This window comes from Chiloscyllium plagiosum, unplaced genomic scaffold, assembly GCF_037043375.1.
Source record: "Chiloscyllium plagiosum isolate Xiang-an unplaced genomic scaffold, Cpla_swu_hap1 HiC_scaffold_3, whole genome shotgun sequence".
NCBI classification, from domain to species: domain Eukaryota; kingdom Metazoa; phylum Chordata; class Chondrichthyes; order Orectolobiformes; family Hemiscylliidae; genus Chiloscyllium; species Chiloscyllium plagiosum.
The window spans coordinates 29983239-29997566 of NW_028270141.1; the positions used below are offsets into that span (position 1 = coordinate 29983239).

Below are 14328 nucleotides of genomic sequence, written 5' to 3' on the forward strand. Positions count from 1 at the left end.
GATATTATTAAGCTGGAGAGAGTTCAGAAAAGATTTATCAAGATGCTCCTGGGAATGGAGGTTGAGTTATAAGGGGAGGCTGGATAAGCTGGGACTCTTTTCAGAGGAGTGTAAGAGGTGGAGAGGCAACCGTATAGAGGTTTATATAATCATGTGGGGTATAAATAAGGTAAATGGAAGGTGTATTTTCTCTATGGTGGGGGATTCAAGATGGGTGACCTTTTTAAGGTGAGCGTGTAAGATTTACAAAGAGATGAGGGGTGTTTTCTTTTCGTGGTCTGTGTGTGAAATGAACTTCCAGAGGAAGCAGTGCATATAGGTACAGTTGCAATGTTTAAAAGGTATTTGGATATGTACATGAATAAGAAATGTTTGAATGTATATGGGCCAAGTGCAGGCAGGTGGGACTGGTTTATCTTGGGATTATGGTGTAGATATTAATGGAGTCTTTGGGATGCTTGAACAGAAGTGTCTAATTTCTGTGCTGTATGACTGACTCTATATCACCTGACAGCCTAATAAATGCACATGGAATATAAAAAACATCCTACTTCAAGGCATCGGGAGTGTGCTTTCAGAGATGGCAGTGTAATGGCTCACCATCACGCTGTAAGGACAATTAAAGACTGGCAATAAATGTTGATTTTAGTTATCAACACCCACATCCTGTGAATGAATTAATGGTAAACTATTTCTGTTCCAGAAATTTACCTGTAGGGACCCTGCAGAATCCACATCATGGCACAATCCAAAGGAATAGCCTAGTAAATTAAATTGTGCATTCTACAATTCCAATGCACTTGGAATTCTCTGAAATTCTCCCCTCGCCAGACCTGAGCCCCCTCCAAGTTCCAACATCCACCCTCCCTCACCTGCTGTTGGATCCAATCTCTGCCACTCGCCCTGACCCACCCTAAACACAGCATCACTAGTGAATCAAGGATTGTGAAATTCTGCAGTACTGTGTTCAGGGGCCTGCATTTTTTTGAGATCATAAGTGTTTAAAGTATAGTAGTCCCCCCACTGCCGTACCTGCAGGGGATAAGTTCCAAGACCTATCGCAGATAGGAGCAAACCCATTTATTTAAATGGGAAATTTGCCTCCCTGGCAGCCCTCTGGTCCCTGGTTCTGGAATGCTCCCGGTAATATGTTTGAGTAATGGTAAACTGCAGGCAACTGAAACAGCGGTAACCAGAACCATGGATATGGCGGTCACCCTGTCAATGGAACTCTATTATATGCAGTTTGTTTGTGCCATCTACTGGTGCCATTTAAATATTGCAACCATTCAGTATTGGCTAATATACCTTTGCATGCCAGTTGTTTCTGGAGTAGAGTGGTGCTGGAAAAGCACAGCAGTTCAGGCAGCATCCGAGGAGCGGTAAAATCGACGTTTCAGGCAAAAACCCTTCATCAGGAATAGGCTTTTGCCCGAAACGTTGACTTTGCTGCTCCTTGGATGCTACCTGAACTGCTGTGCTTTTCCAGCACCACTCTACTCCAGAATCTGGTTTCCAGCATCTGCAGTCAGTTTTTACCTATGCCAATTATGTTTACCTAGATTATTAAAATATTGTATAAGTAAAATATTGCGAGCTATTAATGTTTAGCAGATGGGAAGAACTATTTGCCAACATAAACCATTCACCAAGAAAATGAAATTTCTACTTTGAGTCTATGGAGCTCTTAACCACTTCTCAATTCTTCATTTAGATTTTTTTTCCCACGAAAGGAAGCTTGATCTCTACTTCTGTGGTTAAAATTCAGTTCTTTTGAAGTCTGCTTTAAAGTTTCAGTGCTGTTCCCAAAGATTGTCCTGAGTGTCATCATGCACCCGGGGCCACTGGGCCATTTGTGTGCATCTGATATTTGTGTATGGCTTATCATAGCAACTGATCCAAATTAATACAGAGCCTTGGCTTCCCCTTGCTTCTTTGGGATGGTGATGACCGAGTGGTATTATTACTGGACTGTTAATCCAGAGACCCAGGTAATGTTCTGGGGACTTGGGTTATATCATGGAATTTGAATTCAATAGAAATCTAGAATTTGGAGTGTAATGACGACCATGAATCTGTTGTTGATTGTAGGAAAAACCTATCTGGTTCATTAATATCCTGTAGGGAAGGAAATTGCTATCTTATCTGGTCTGGCCTACATGTGACTCCAAACCCAAGCAATGGAGTTGAATCTTATCTACCCTTTGGGCAACTGGGGATGGATAATAAATGTCAGATGATCTCCAGATATCTTGAATTAACAAAAAAGGTTTGCATTTGTAGCCCTCATAGCACCTGCACGCCACTCAACATTGTACTTGCCACTTAGAATTAAAGCCAGTTGAACAAAGTGAGGGAGACTTTTTTTTTCCCCTTTACCTCCTTCCCTTTACCCTGATGATTGAAAATTACTTGGAATATTGTGTCCAGTTCTGGTCGCCCTACTATAGGAAAGATAGAGGCTTTGGAGAGGGTACAAAGAAAGTTTACCAGGATGCTGCCTGGACTGGACGGCTTGCCTTATGAAGAAAGGTTGAATAAGCTCAAACTTTTCTCTCTGGAGAGAAGGAGGAAGAAAGGAGACCTATTCGAGGTGGTACAAAATAATGAGCGGAATAGATAGTCAATAGCCAGAGACTTTTCCCCAGGGCAGGATTGATTGGTACGAGGAGTCATAGTTTGAAGATATTAGGAGGAAAGTATAAAGGAGATGTCGGAGGTAGGTTCTTTACGCAGAGTTGTGAATGTGTGGAATGCGTTGCCATCTGTGGTGGTGGAAGCAGTGTCATTGGGGACATTTTAAATGACTGCTAGACGTGCACATGGATAGCAGTGCGTTGAGGTGTGCATAGGTTAAGTTACTGTATTTCACATTAGGATTAAACCTCAGCACAACATCGTGGGCCAAAGGGCCTGTTCTGTGCTGTACTTTTCTATGTTCTATAAAATCATTAAAGGAAATCCATTTAAGGGGAAGATAGTGACAAGTCTGAGAATGCTTGTTCCTGTCTCTAGAATTGCATCTTGTGCAAATGTAATTTGATATTACTCAATGGAGGAATATATTAAATCCCGATTGCAAATAGATTCATGTAACTAAAGATATGGGAGAGTTTCTGTTTTGTGATTAGTGAGATGAATGCAAGTTCCAAAATTTTACCCCAACCACTGTGTGAGCTGTTTTTTTTTTTTGCCCTGCAGGTGCCCCTCAAATTTATTCACACATCTCTGCGTGTGAAACCTGGCATAAGCCAGAGAATCACCAGGATGTTAAGTGTTCTTTTTAAAAAAAATAAAAAATTGCTGTGTTTGGGTGGTAACTGGTGCACTTGTATGAACAGTTGAATTCTGGTTTTTCAGAAAGTTGTTAATCATGATGTTAACCACCACCCAGTAGTAACCTGTTACCTTTAAATTGCTAAAAGGTGCTTCTTTAAAAAATATGCAGAATTGTTTGCTACTTATATTAGGACACACTGGTTGGATTGTTAGTAAAACTTTTAATTACATTCAAAAGCTCTTAAAGCATCCTTATTATTCTTTTTGCACCCACAAGAAGCAGCTTGACTTTTAGAACATCAAAATCCTGCAAACAAGAGTAAAGGCTGGGAGGAGAACACTGTATTAGGCAGTCAGCAAGACTGAGGGCAACAGGAAAGAGGGACCCCAGAGACAGGCAATCAGCAATAACAGAAGTGTGTGAGAAGTGACACTGAGCTAGGTAGTTGGTAACAGCTAGAGGAGTATGTGAGGAATGACCCTGAGACAGACATATCAAAGATTTATTGCCTCTGCTGCATTCTTAATTTTACACACCCCAGTCCAACACTGGCTCCTCCACATCAAGTTAAAAATCTCAGCAGGTTATAGTCCAACAGGTTTATTTCGAAGCACTAGCTTTCCGAGTGCTATTCCTTCATCAGATGGTCACAACAGCTTGAGCAGCACCTGGAATCACTGGTGCATCTGCAAAGCTGAGGACTTGGTGGGTAATTCATCAAATTGGTCACAGTGCAAGTTAAGAGCAGTCAGGGAGGGTATGCTAAGCAATCTAGAAAGACAAGGGAGGTAAAGCAGTTCTGAGTCTGAAAACAAAAGAAATGCTGGAGATCAGTGAGTCAGGTAGCTTCTTTGGAGAGAAAGCAAGCTAATGTTTTGGGTCCAGATAATTCTTCATCAGAGCTGAAGTGTGGAGGGGGCAACATTTATGCAGTAGTTGGGGGACAAGTGTGATTTGGAATGCTGGGGGTGAAGGGATGTTACTGGTTCAGATTACTTCACTTAATCACTTCACAGTGGCTGCAATCAAACAGTGGGGTGCCTAAAAATAGAATTTAGGCACGAGATTGAAAAGCAGAATCCGTAAGGTAGTAGTCATAAGATTGCTGCCAACACCTTGTACCAGTGAGTATAGAAGCAAGAAGATTGAGCAAATAAACGTATATCTGGAAAAATGGTGCCGTAGAAAGGGCTTTATACTTCTGGGACATTGGGACTGGTACTGTGCCAGATGGGATGTAGACAAGGAGATGGGTTACATGTAGCAGGACTGGAACTAATATCATTGCAGGTAGATTTTCTGGTGCTATTAGGGTTTTAACCAGTCTTTCAGAAGTCTGGAAACATAAATTGGAGTTCAGATAGAATAAAATCAAGACCAAGACTGAGAACTGAATATGAATGGCTGTTTGACGTTTAGGAGGGATAGGCAAAAAGGAAAAGGAAGTAAAGTTGTGCTCTTAAGAGGATGGCCTCATTCTATTAGTGAGAGGATCTACGAGTAGAAGAACCGGATGTAAAATCTGTTTGGGCAGAGTTGGGAAACAGCAAGGGCAGTTGCTGTTGCCACCAAACAGTAGCAATAGTGTAGTGCAGGTTATGAATCTGGAAATTAGAAGTTCATGTAGCAAGGTAATGCAATAATCATAGGTGACTTTGATCTACATACAGTCTGAGTAAATCTAATGAGCATAATGCTTCAGAGGAAGAATTCTGGAATATGTTTGCGAGTGTTTTCTTGAGAAAAATGTTGAGGAACCAATTAGGGCATAGGCTAGTTTAGATCTCATAATGCAAAGAGAAATGGCAGATTAATGATTTTGCTGTAAAATTATCTTTAGGGAATAGGGACCATAGTATGATAGAATTTTGTATTAAATTTGAAAAAGATGTAGTTCAGTCAGAAAACAGGTCTGACCTCTAAACCAGATCATTTTTTAAGGTTTTGAGGAAGAATTTGGCTATGATGGATTGGAAATTTCATCAAAAGATTTCACAATAGATAGGCAGTGGCCAGTACTTAAAGAATCAGTACTTGTCTTTCAAAACAAACATAAATTCCTTTAAGGCAAAAAATACCGAATAGATAGAGCGCCAACAAAAGAAGTTAAAAATTACAAAAATAAATCCGTGGAGGAGGTCAATATCGCCCCCCCAAAACCATCACCTACACCTGAGGATAAGTGAATATCTCCAATGTCAAATGGGATCTTAATGTGGATCATGAAAAACCTCCGTATGAAGTACAGGTTTTATTCTGCTGAGCAATTTCTGTAAGAATAGTGGTGGGGCTACTGGATGTGACATTTGACCCCTGGGTTTGGGAAAGGAAAACTTCTTGAGATTCTTGCATCTAATTACAGTGCAGACATTCTGGCTGGAAAAACAATTTCAGGTAAAGGCAGAATCAGGATTGGTATTATGACTGTATACATACCACATAATTTGCTAATAGTCAACTGAGTTGTCTTAAGTATGAAGGCTGGCTTTGTATTGGAAAACTGACCATTATAGTCCATTCTCAAGAAGGGTCACTGGACCCAAAACATTAACTTTGATTTCTCTCCACAGACGCTGTCAGATTTGCTGAGCTTTCTCCCCAGCAATTTCTATTTTTGTTTCTGATTGCTGGTATCTGCCGTTTTTTTTTTTGTTTGTTAACCATTACAGTCACTAAGCACAAACCACTATGTTTGAGGGGAGGGAAAGGGGTAGGAATTAAATTAGAAGGAAATTAAATTTTTAATTTTCATACCTCAAGCCTGTGAAATAGTTGTAAAGTATGCTGCAATTGGTTGACGTTTGATTTGTTAATCACGTGCTTTTCCTTTAGGTGACTTCTAATTGCTCAACATCGTGATGTTAACAATAAACGCGGATGGAACTTTCACCAGATACTTTGGATATGGAGACAAACTTTTTTTTTTCTTGCTACTTGAATTTTTTTGAACAAATATAACTTTGTAATTCATACTCTAACTACAGAGTTATCTAACCAAAGATTAAATTCATTACAATACAAACTTCGATTAAACATGATCACTACAGTTGACCAGATGAATTCCATCCACAAGGTCGACACGTCAGGAAACATTTTTGACATGAATTATTCTTCTTGGAATGTACGTTGCATTCTGATAGCTGCTGGTTTTCTATTCTATTTCACCGTATTCATTCTTTCACATGGATTAAGCCTTGTATTGTCTGTTACCTACTGTACTCTGCCAGCAAAAGAGAAGGTCTTCTGGAATCTTGCTGTTACTCGTGGTGTTTTTGGAATTCAGAGCTTGGTAGCTGGTCTTTGGGCTCTCCTTAAAGATTCAGAATTGCATGCTGACAAAATTTTGGGTCAACGGAACTGGTGTTGGTTTACTATCTTAATAGCAATTGGCTTCTTTATGTTGGAGAATGCAGCTCTTCATGGATCCAATGCAATTTTCAAAACATTTGATGTAGCACTGGCTGTCCACCACTTTTTTGCCATTTCTGGTTTTGCCACCAATTTGATATGGGACAATATAGGTCATTATTTGCCCATGATGATATTGTTATTGGAGATGAGCACTCCATTCACTTGCATTTCTTGGATCTTATTGAAGGTAAGAATATTAATTATATATAAAGTGTGCATGTAAAGCGAACAAAATAACTGATCCTTTAAGCCTTTTTAGAATTTAGTATCTGTTTCTAATGTTTAAATAAAGACATTTGTGTTTTTGATGGATCATTCTTCATAACAAACTAATGAATTCCACATAAATTAAAATTATGGTAAATCTGTATTGAATTTAAAATATTAGTATATCTTGGCTTCATTGCATGCTTGAAAACTAATTTCTAATTGGTCAACAGTTCCAACAGAAACATTGTGGTGCTTCTGAAGTGCAGACATGTTTCTGTTTTGTTGCGTGTTTAGGGAATGTCATTATTTTAGGGTAAAGAAGTAATTCTCATAAAACATGATTTCAGTTCTTTTGTTTCATAAGTTGTACTATTTAATATTATAATTAGGCAATATTTTTAAAACTTTGCAGTTTGTGTGAATTAGCAATATGAAAATAACTGCTCAAATACAGAGTTGGGGGGAGGGGGAAAAGAGGGAGGAAGGACTGTCCATTTCAGTTTCCATAATACAGGAGACTTTCAATTAATTGTCACCTTAGAATTCTGGTTGGAAGAAAATTTGATTTAGCTGGTCTTCAGGATTTAAATCTAAGGAAAGCAGTGCTGCTTTTACCTGTGTCTAAAAATTACAAAACTGTTGAGGCAAGGACAGATTTTGAGTTTACCTTTTTATTGCTTTTATTTATTGTTCCTTTTTTAATTTTTAAAAATGTTCCATTTCTAGGCTGGATTTGCACATATCCTCCTCTGGAAATTAAACCAATGGCTCATGATCCACCTCTTCCACTGTCGTATGATCCTCACCTACCACATATGGTGGGTGTGCTGGCAGAATTTGGAAATGATCAAACTTCATGTACCAGTCCCACAGGCAGTGCTGTTCTTTTCTGGACTTTTTCTCCTGACCTTTATAATCAATCCTCATTGGACACGTAAGAAAACAATGCAGCTTTTTAACCCAGTTGACTGGAATTTTGCGAAGGAGAACAGCAAGAGGGCGAATGGTGAAATGAAGATTTTGAAGAAAACAATGTGACTTGAAATATCAGGCTATAATTTGATTGCAAAAGTTAAACTGCAAAAGTGCAAAATAGTATTGTTAATGTGCTAACATGTACAAGTCTACACAGCGATGTTAATATTCATGCTCTTGGCTTTAGAGTCTGACATCTAATATGGTATGTATTAATTATCTCATCGTAGACAGATGTTTTTGTACAAGCAAGATTATGCAGTAAGTGTCTTTCAAATTGAGTACAGAACAAAAGAGTCTAGGTTAACAAAGTTCAGACACTGGCTTAAGCAACAGCATGAATATTTACTTGCTGAAATTAGAGCAATTGCCTGACATCTCCCTCTTGAGAATTTTGTTTACAATGGAAGTGTAGTATCAAGGTGAGTTAAGTCTTTAGGAAAATCCAGTTTTTTTTAAAAGAAAATCTATTTGTAAAATAGTAATAAATCTCCATAACTTAAACAAAAGTGGCAGAATAAATCCAAAGAGTTTGTGCGAAATTGTTACTTTAGTTTCCATGTGAACCTTTTTGGATTCCTTGCTGTTTGTTTTTCTACATGAGAAAATTTGACATATGTATTTACACAAATTATGTATTTGTACCAACTTCACAGGGATGGAATCAACCAAAATTTGGTGCAATAATGTGATAATTCTATGGGGTGTTGTAATTCCATCATAGAAGGAGGACATTCGGCCTATCAAGTCTACACTGACCCTCCAAAGAGTATCCCACCCAGACCCAGCTTCCCACCACAACTCCACATTTACCATGGCTAATCCAACTAGCCTGCATATCCCTGAACACTCCAGACAATTTCAGTATGGCCAATCTATCTAATATGTACATCCTTGGTCTTGCTTTTGAATTTCAGTATTTTATTGCCTAGATGCTCCTATGGAGCAATGAAACCTAATTTTACATTGTTACCAGCAGTGGCTTAGTTGGTTAGCACTGATTCTGCAGAATGCTCTGGGTTCATGTTTCACTCCAGAACGTGAGCATAAAACACAAGGCTGACCGTTCAGTGCGGTACTGAAGAAGTGCTGCACTGTTTGAAGTCCCATTTTTCAGATGAGATGTTAAACAGATACTCCATCTGCTCCCTCTAGATCCTGTGACATTATTTTGCAGAAGACAGGGGCTGAGTTATCCATTGTGTCCTGTTTCAAGTGCATTCCTCAAACAACAACAGCAAACAGATTATCTAGTCATTATCAAATGCTGTTTGAGAGATCATTTTGTGTTCAAACTAACAACTGTACTTCCTGTGTTATAGCAGTGACTACACTTGATTGGAGAGAAAGCATGGTGGGGTGGCCTATGGTTGTTAAGGATGTGAGATAAGGTTGTCTTTTTTTAATTGGCATTAATGCAGTAGTTGGTCTAAAATTGAATCCCAACAATTTAAGACCGCTGTTTACCTTTTATGTTTAAGAAAATTATTGTCCTTGTGCTGCATTGATTCATATGAAACCTATTTTTGTTTCTGCCTGGAAAATCCTACAAGGTTTGACAATGGAATGCGATTCAACTACATTTTGTTTAGCAGTCATTGACATGTTTATTTTCGAGATGACATCCTTGTATCTCTCCAATGTAATCTATATCAGTTTTGCCTGTTTCTAAATAATTTGGCTATGTTTAGACAACTTAATTGCTTTGTTGGATCTTTAATTTGACTTGTGACTCCTATGCAAGCTTTGATTTGGAAAAGATGGACTGTAGTGGTGCAAGAAATGTGGCTGCTCACATAAGGACAGTTGGGCTTGAGCAACAAGTGCTCACCTTCAAAGAATAAAAAATAGATGCAGGATCTTGTGTTCTGCAAGTTGTACAGAGTACAACTTTTGAGTTCTTTAATTTGATGCTGTTAGATCAGTTACTTTAGAGAAACATCGCTATTCATATTTCAAAAATGTGTGTAATCTACAGCACTTTAGAGGTCTGAAGTGTTTTGTGATAATGAATTGCTTATTTAGCTTTGATGTTTTAAGCTACTGTCTGAATAAGTAATCTTTGTTCATTGTAAATGTTTTTTACATTTTTTAACTCCAGGTCAAAGAAATTATTATTTTTTTAAGCTTTTGTATTTGTAAAAACTGATTCCAATTTGTATCTGGCAGAGCCTACACTGATGGACAGTATTGGGTGTGGTTTATTCAAGTATACAGACTTCTGCTTTGGACTTATGATTATTTTATCATGGAAAAGATTTGGGACTAAGTTGTATTGACGTTGTTGGTTTTAGTACTATGTACCCATAGCTAGCAATAGAAATAAGCATATTGTTAGAACAAAGATGCTGATAATTTTGATAAAACAAAGACTATAGAGGGGTATCTAATGCCAGACCGGAGTTTTTCCAGCATATTGTTTTTGGTGATCATTTTGATAACTTGGCTATGGTTTGCAGCAGTCATTCATAGCATGGTGAGGACTGAGGTTCTGTAATCTGTTCAATTCATTGTTGAGAGGACAGTTGCTGGTGTAATTAACATCTTCCTCTGATTAATCTCTGAATGGGGAACATGTTTGAGGAAATGGCCTTCTCTCAATTCCTCTGCTCGAAAGAAATATATGTAGGCCAGTTTGGCTAAAGGTAAATGGCAGAGGGAGCCACTGAGTGAGACAGAAAAGATGCAAGTATACTTGATGAAGATAGTTGCTTAAGGCTGAGTTAACTGATCATGTTCTAACATAAAATGTGGTTTTCTTCATCCAACTTGCTACTTGTGATGTATCTTTATTTTATTTAAGAGTAGGAATTAAAATTTGGATTAATGTGATTGACTATAACTATTGAACGTTATGATAACTTGACAAAAATAAAGCAGCTCAATCATTCCTATCTGGTCACAGTTCATTTGTATATCAATTTGTCTTTCAAAAAATTGGTGACGTTTATATGAAAGCATGGGTGAAGAACTTGAAAATTCAGATGTCAGGTTAAATAATGTAATTAAATATAGGGTAAAATGATCAAATTCTTAATGAACAGATCCAATGATGCTGAATTTAATATAGGTGGAGATGGGTACTGCAGATGCTGGAGATTAGAGTCAAGATTAGTGTGGTTCTGGCAAAGCACAGCAGGTCAGACAGCATCTGAGTGGCAGGAAAATTGACAGTTTGGGCACAAGCTCTTCATCAGGGTTTCTCATTCCTGATGAAGGGTTTATGCCCAAACCGTCAATTTTTTTTTTTCCCTGCTCCTCGGATGCTGCCTGACCTGCTTTTCCAGCACCACTCTAATCTTGACTTAGAAATTAAAGTAGGCTTGCAATTTGGAATAAGGTCATTATGAAATTCATTGGGGCCAGTTATGAAAAATAACTATAAAAGGCATTTATAGTTGTGTTAATCCTTTCCCATTTGCACATAGACTACTATTTTGGGCACTGTCTTGATATATTGACCTTGAGAGAAACAGCACAGATTTACAAGCATGTTAGGTATTCATGGCTTGGATTATAAGAGATTCCTTAACAGGCTTGTAGTCCTTGTATTATAGATTACCTTTTTTATTTAGAAAAGGTGGTTAGAGAGGAAAGATAGCCAAGATGAACATTGAATGTGGTCTGGACAGTTACTTCAAAGAACACATTCTGGAGCCAACCAGAGAGGACGCTACACTAGATGGTTTTTCTGTTGTAAAATAGAGTAATGGATTACTCTATAGCAAAGGTTGCCATGATCATAGTGTAATTGAAATTTGCATTGAGTTTGAGGGAAAGAGGAATGGGCCCAAAATTAGTACCTTAATCTTAAATGAGGGAAATTGAGATTTAAAAAAAAAAGCAGAGCCAACTAAAGCGAATTGCCAAATTAGATCGAGGGAGAGGTCAATAGAGATGCAGATACAGCCATTTAAGGGGATATTTCGGAATGCCCATACGTTCCAATGAGAGAAAAAAATCCAAGGGTTGAACCCATCATTTCTACTTTTTCAAAAAAAAATAGAACTAATAGTAGAAAACAAGGAGAGGACGAATGAATTGAACAGATGTTTTGAATGGTTCTTTATGGTTCAGGATATAAATAATATCCCACAAATAACAACAAATGGAAGGGGAGGAAATCCAAATTACAATCGCTAGGGAAATGATACAGAGCAAATTGGTGGGACTGTAGGTTGGCAAATTTCCAGATTTCATCCTAGGATCTTAAACGTGGCTGGTAAGATAATTGATGGGTTGATCTTAACATTTCGGCAATTTCATTCAAAAATTAATTATCATTTGGGCCAAAACTTCAAACAGCCTTTGTGCGAAGATCAGTTAGAATCTTTTAGATACTATATAGTGATTTTGGTATATCTTATTTTGTAGAATTTATTCTTGAACAAAATAACTGTGGAATACAAATATGACATCATCTGATAGTATTGAGGTCTATATGATCTCCCATGACATTACCCCAGTGAGTTAGAAAATTCATATTCCTCTAACAGGGGTGTCATTTTCCTTGAGATTCCCTGCTCCTCTAAACTAATAGATAATTGTCTGTAATAATGAAAGTTATTTTTACTTTCAGCAAGTAAAAATTTCCAGCAATCTTGATTTGTTGGAAAATTGCATCCACTGTCTCGCTTTCAATAAACATTTCCAGAAATTGGCACCAAGGATTTGGGTTGAAAGTTCCAATTTATTTTAAATGGGTAAAACTGTTGGAAATTGGTTTACATTTTTCAACTTAATATTTTAAGAAATTTGAAGTTCTTCTCGTTTTACTTTGCCAAATTTGAAAAAGTAAACAGTTAAGCAGATACAGTTAAGGACTGAGGAAAACATTCTTCTCTTGGATTGGTAAGAACCTGTTGCCTTATCATGAAGCATCAAGACTACTGCTTGTAATGGAACGGACACTGATTAGTCAGAAAATTGTGTGCACTTACCTGGTTATCTTGAAGTGTCCGGATTCTGGATTGGAGTGGCGCTGGAAAAGCGCAGCAGTTCAGGCAGCATCCGAGGAGCAGGAAAATCAACGTTTCAGGCAAAAGCCCTTCATCAGGAAGAGGCAGAGTGCCTGCAGGGTGGAGAGTTAAATGAGAGGAGGGAGTGGGGAGAAAGTAGCATAGAGTACAATCGGTGAGAGGGGGTGGGGATGAAGGTGATAGGTCAGGGAGGAGGGTGGGGGAAGGTAGAAAAGCATGTTCCCGCGAGGAGGTTGAACAATTCATCAACTTCACCAACATTCCATCCTGACCTTTAAATTCACCTGGACCATCTCTGACACCTCCCTCCCCTTCCTGGACACCTCCATCTCCATTAATGACGACCGACTTGACCCTGACATTTTTTTACAAATCCACCGACTCCCACAGCTACCTGGATCAAACCTCTTCCCATCCTATCTCCTGCAAAAATGCCATCCCGTATTCCCAATTCCTCCACCACAGAACACACCAGATGGCCGCCTCCTTTAGAGACCGCAATTTCCCTTCCCACGTGGTTAAAGATGCCCTCCAACGCATCTCGTCTACATCCTGCACCTCCGCCCTCAGACCCCACCTCTCCAACCGTAACAAGGACAGAACCCCTCCCCCAGTGCTCACCTTCCACCCAACCAACCTTCGCCTAAACCAAATCATCCGACGACATTTCTGCCACCTCCAAGCAGACCCCACCACTAGGGATCTATTTCCCTCCCCACTCCTTTCCACCTTCTGCAAAGACTGTTCCCTCCGTGACTACCTGGTCAGATCCACACCACCCCCCCCCCCAACAGCCCACCCTCCCGTTCTGGAACCTTCCCCTGCCACCGCAGGAATTGCAAAACCTGTGCCCACACCACCTCCCTCACCTCTATCTAAGGCCCAAAAAGGATGCTTCCACATCTATCAAAGTTTTACCTGCACATCCACCAATACCATTTTTTGTATCTGTTGCTCCCGATGCAGTCTCCTCTACATAGCTAGGAAGCGTACAGTCTCCCCAGAGTGCTTTAGGAAACATCTCTGGAACACCTGCACCAATCAACCACCCTGTGGCCCAACATTTCAACTCCCCCTCCCACTCAGCTGAGAACATGGAGGTCCTGGGCCTCCTTTACTGCCGCTCCCTCACCACCCAACGCCTGGAGGAAGAACGCCTCCGCCTCAGAACACTTCAACTCCAGGGCATCAATGTGGATTTCACCAGTTTCCTCATTTTCCCCTTACTCCACCTCACCCCCTCTCCAGCCTTCCAGCTCAGCACCGTCCCTAGACTTGTCCTACCTGCCTATCTTCCTTTCCACCTATCCACTCCACCCTCCTCTCTGAGCTATCACCTTCATCCCACCCCCATTCACCCATTGTTTTTGTTACTCTTTTTGTTACCTTCCCCCACCCTCCTCCCTCCCCTCACTTATCTCTCCACCCTGCAGGCACTCTGCCTCTTCCTGATGAAGGGCTTTTGCCCGAAAC

At 39.4% G+C, this 14328-nt stretch overlaps 1 protein-coding gene across 8 annotated transcripts in view; it reads left to right on the plus strand.

The window, feature by feature from the left end:
• The window catches only part of cln8 (CLN8 transmembrane ER and ERGIC protein), a 31861-nt gene extending 21094 nt beyond the window's left edge, over positions 1-10767 (plus strand). For all 8 annotated transcript variants that reach the window (XM_087978268.1, XM_087978276.1, XM_043679077.2 and 5 more), the window contains 2 exons: positions 6113-6878; positions 7628-10767. In XM_087978268.1, coding sequence (XP_087834394.1) covers positions 6315-6878; positions 7628-7939 — 876 coding nt within the window. In that variant the 5' untranslated portion in view covers positions 6113-6314 and the 3' untranslated portion in view covers positions 7940-10767. The remainder of the gene's footprint in view (positions 1-6112; positions 6879-7627) is intronic.
• The last annotated feature ends 3561 nt before the right edge of the window (positions 10768-14328 follow it).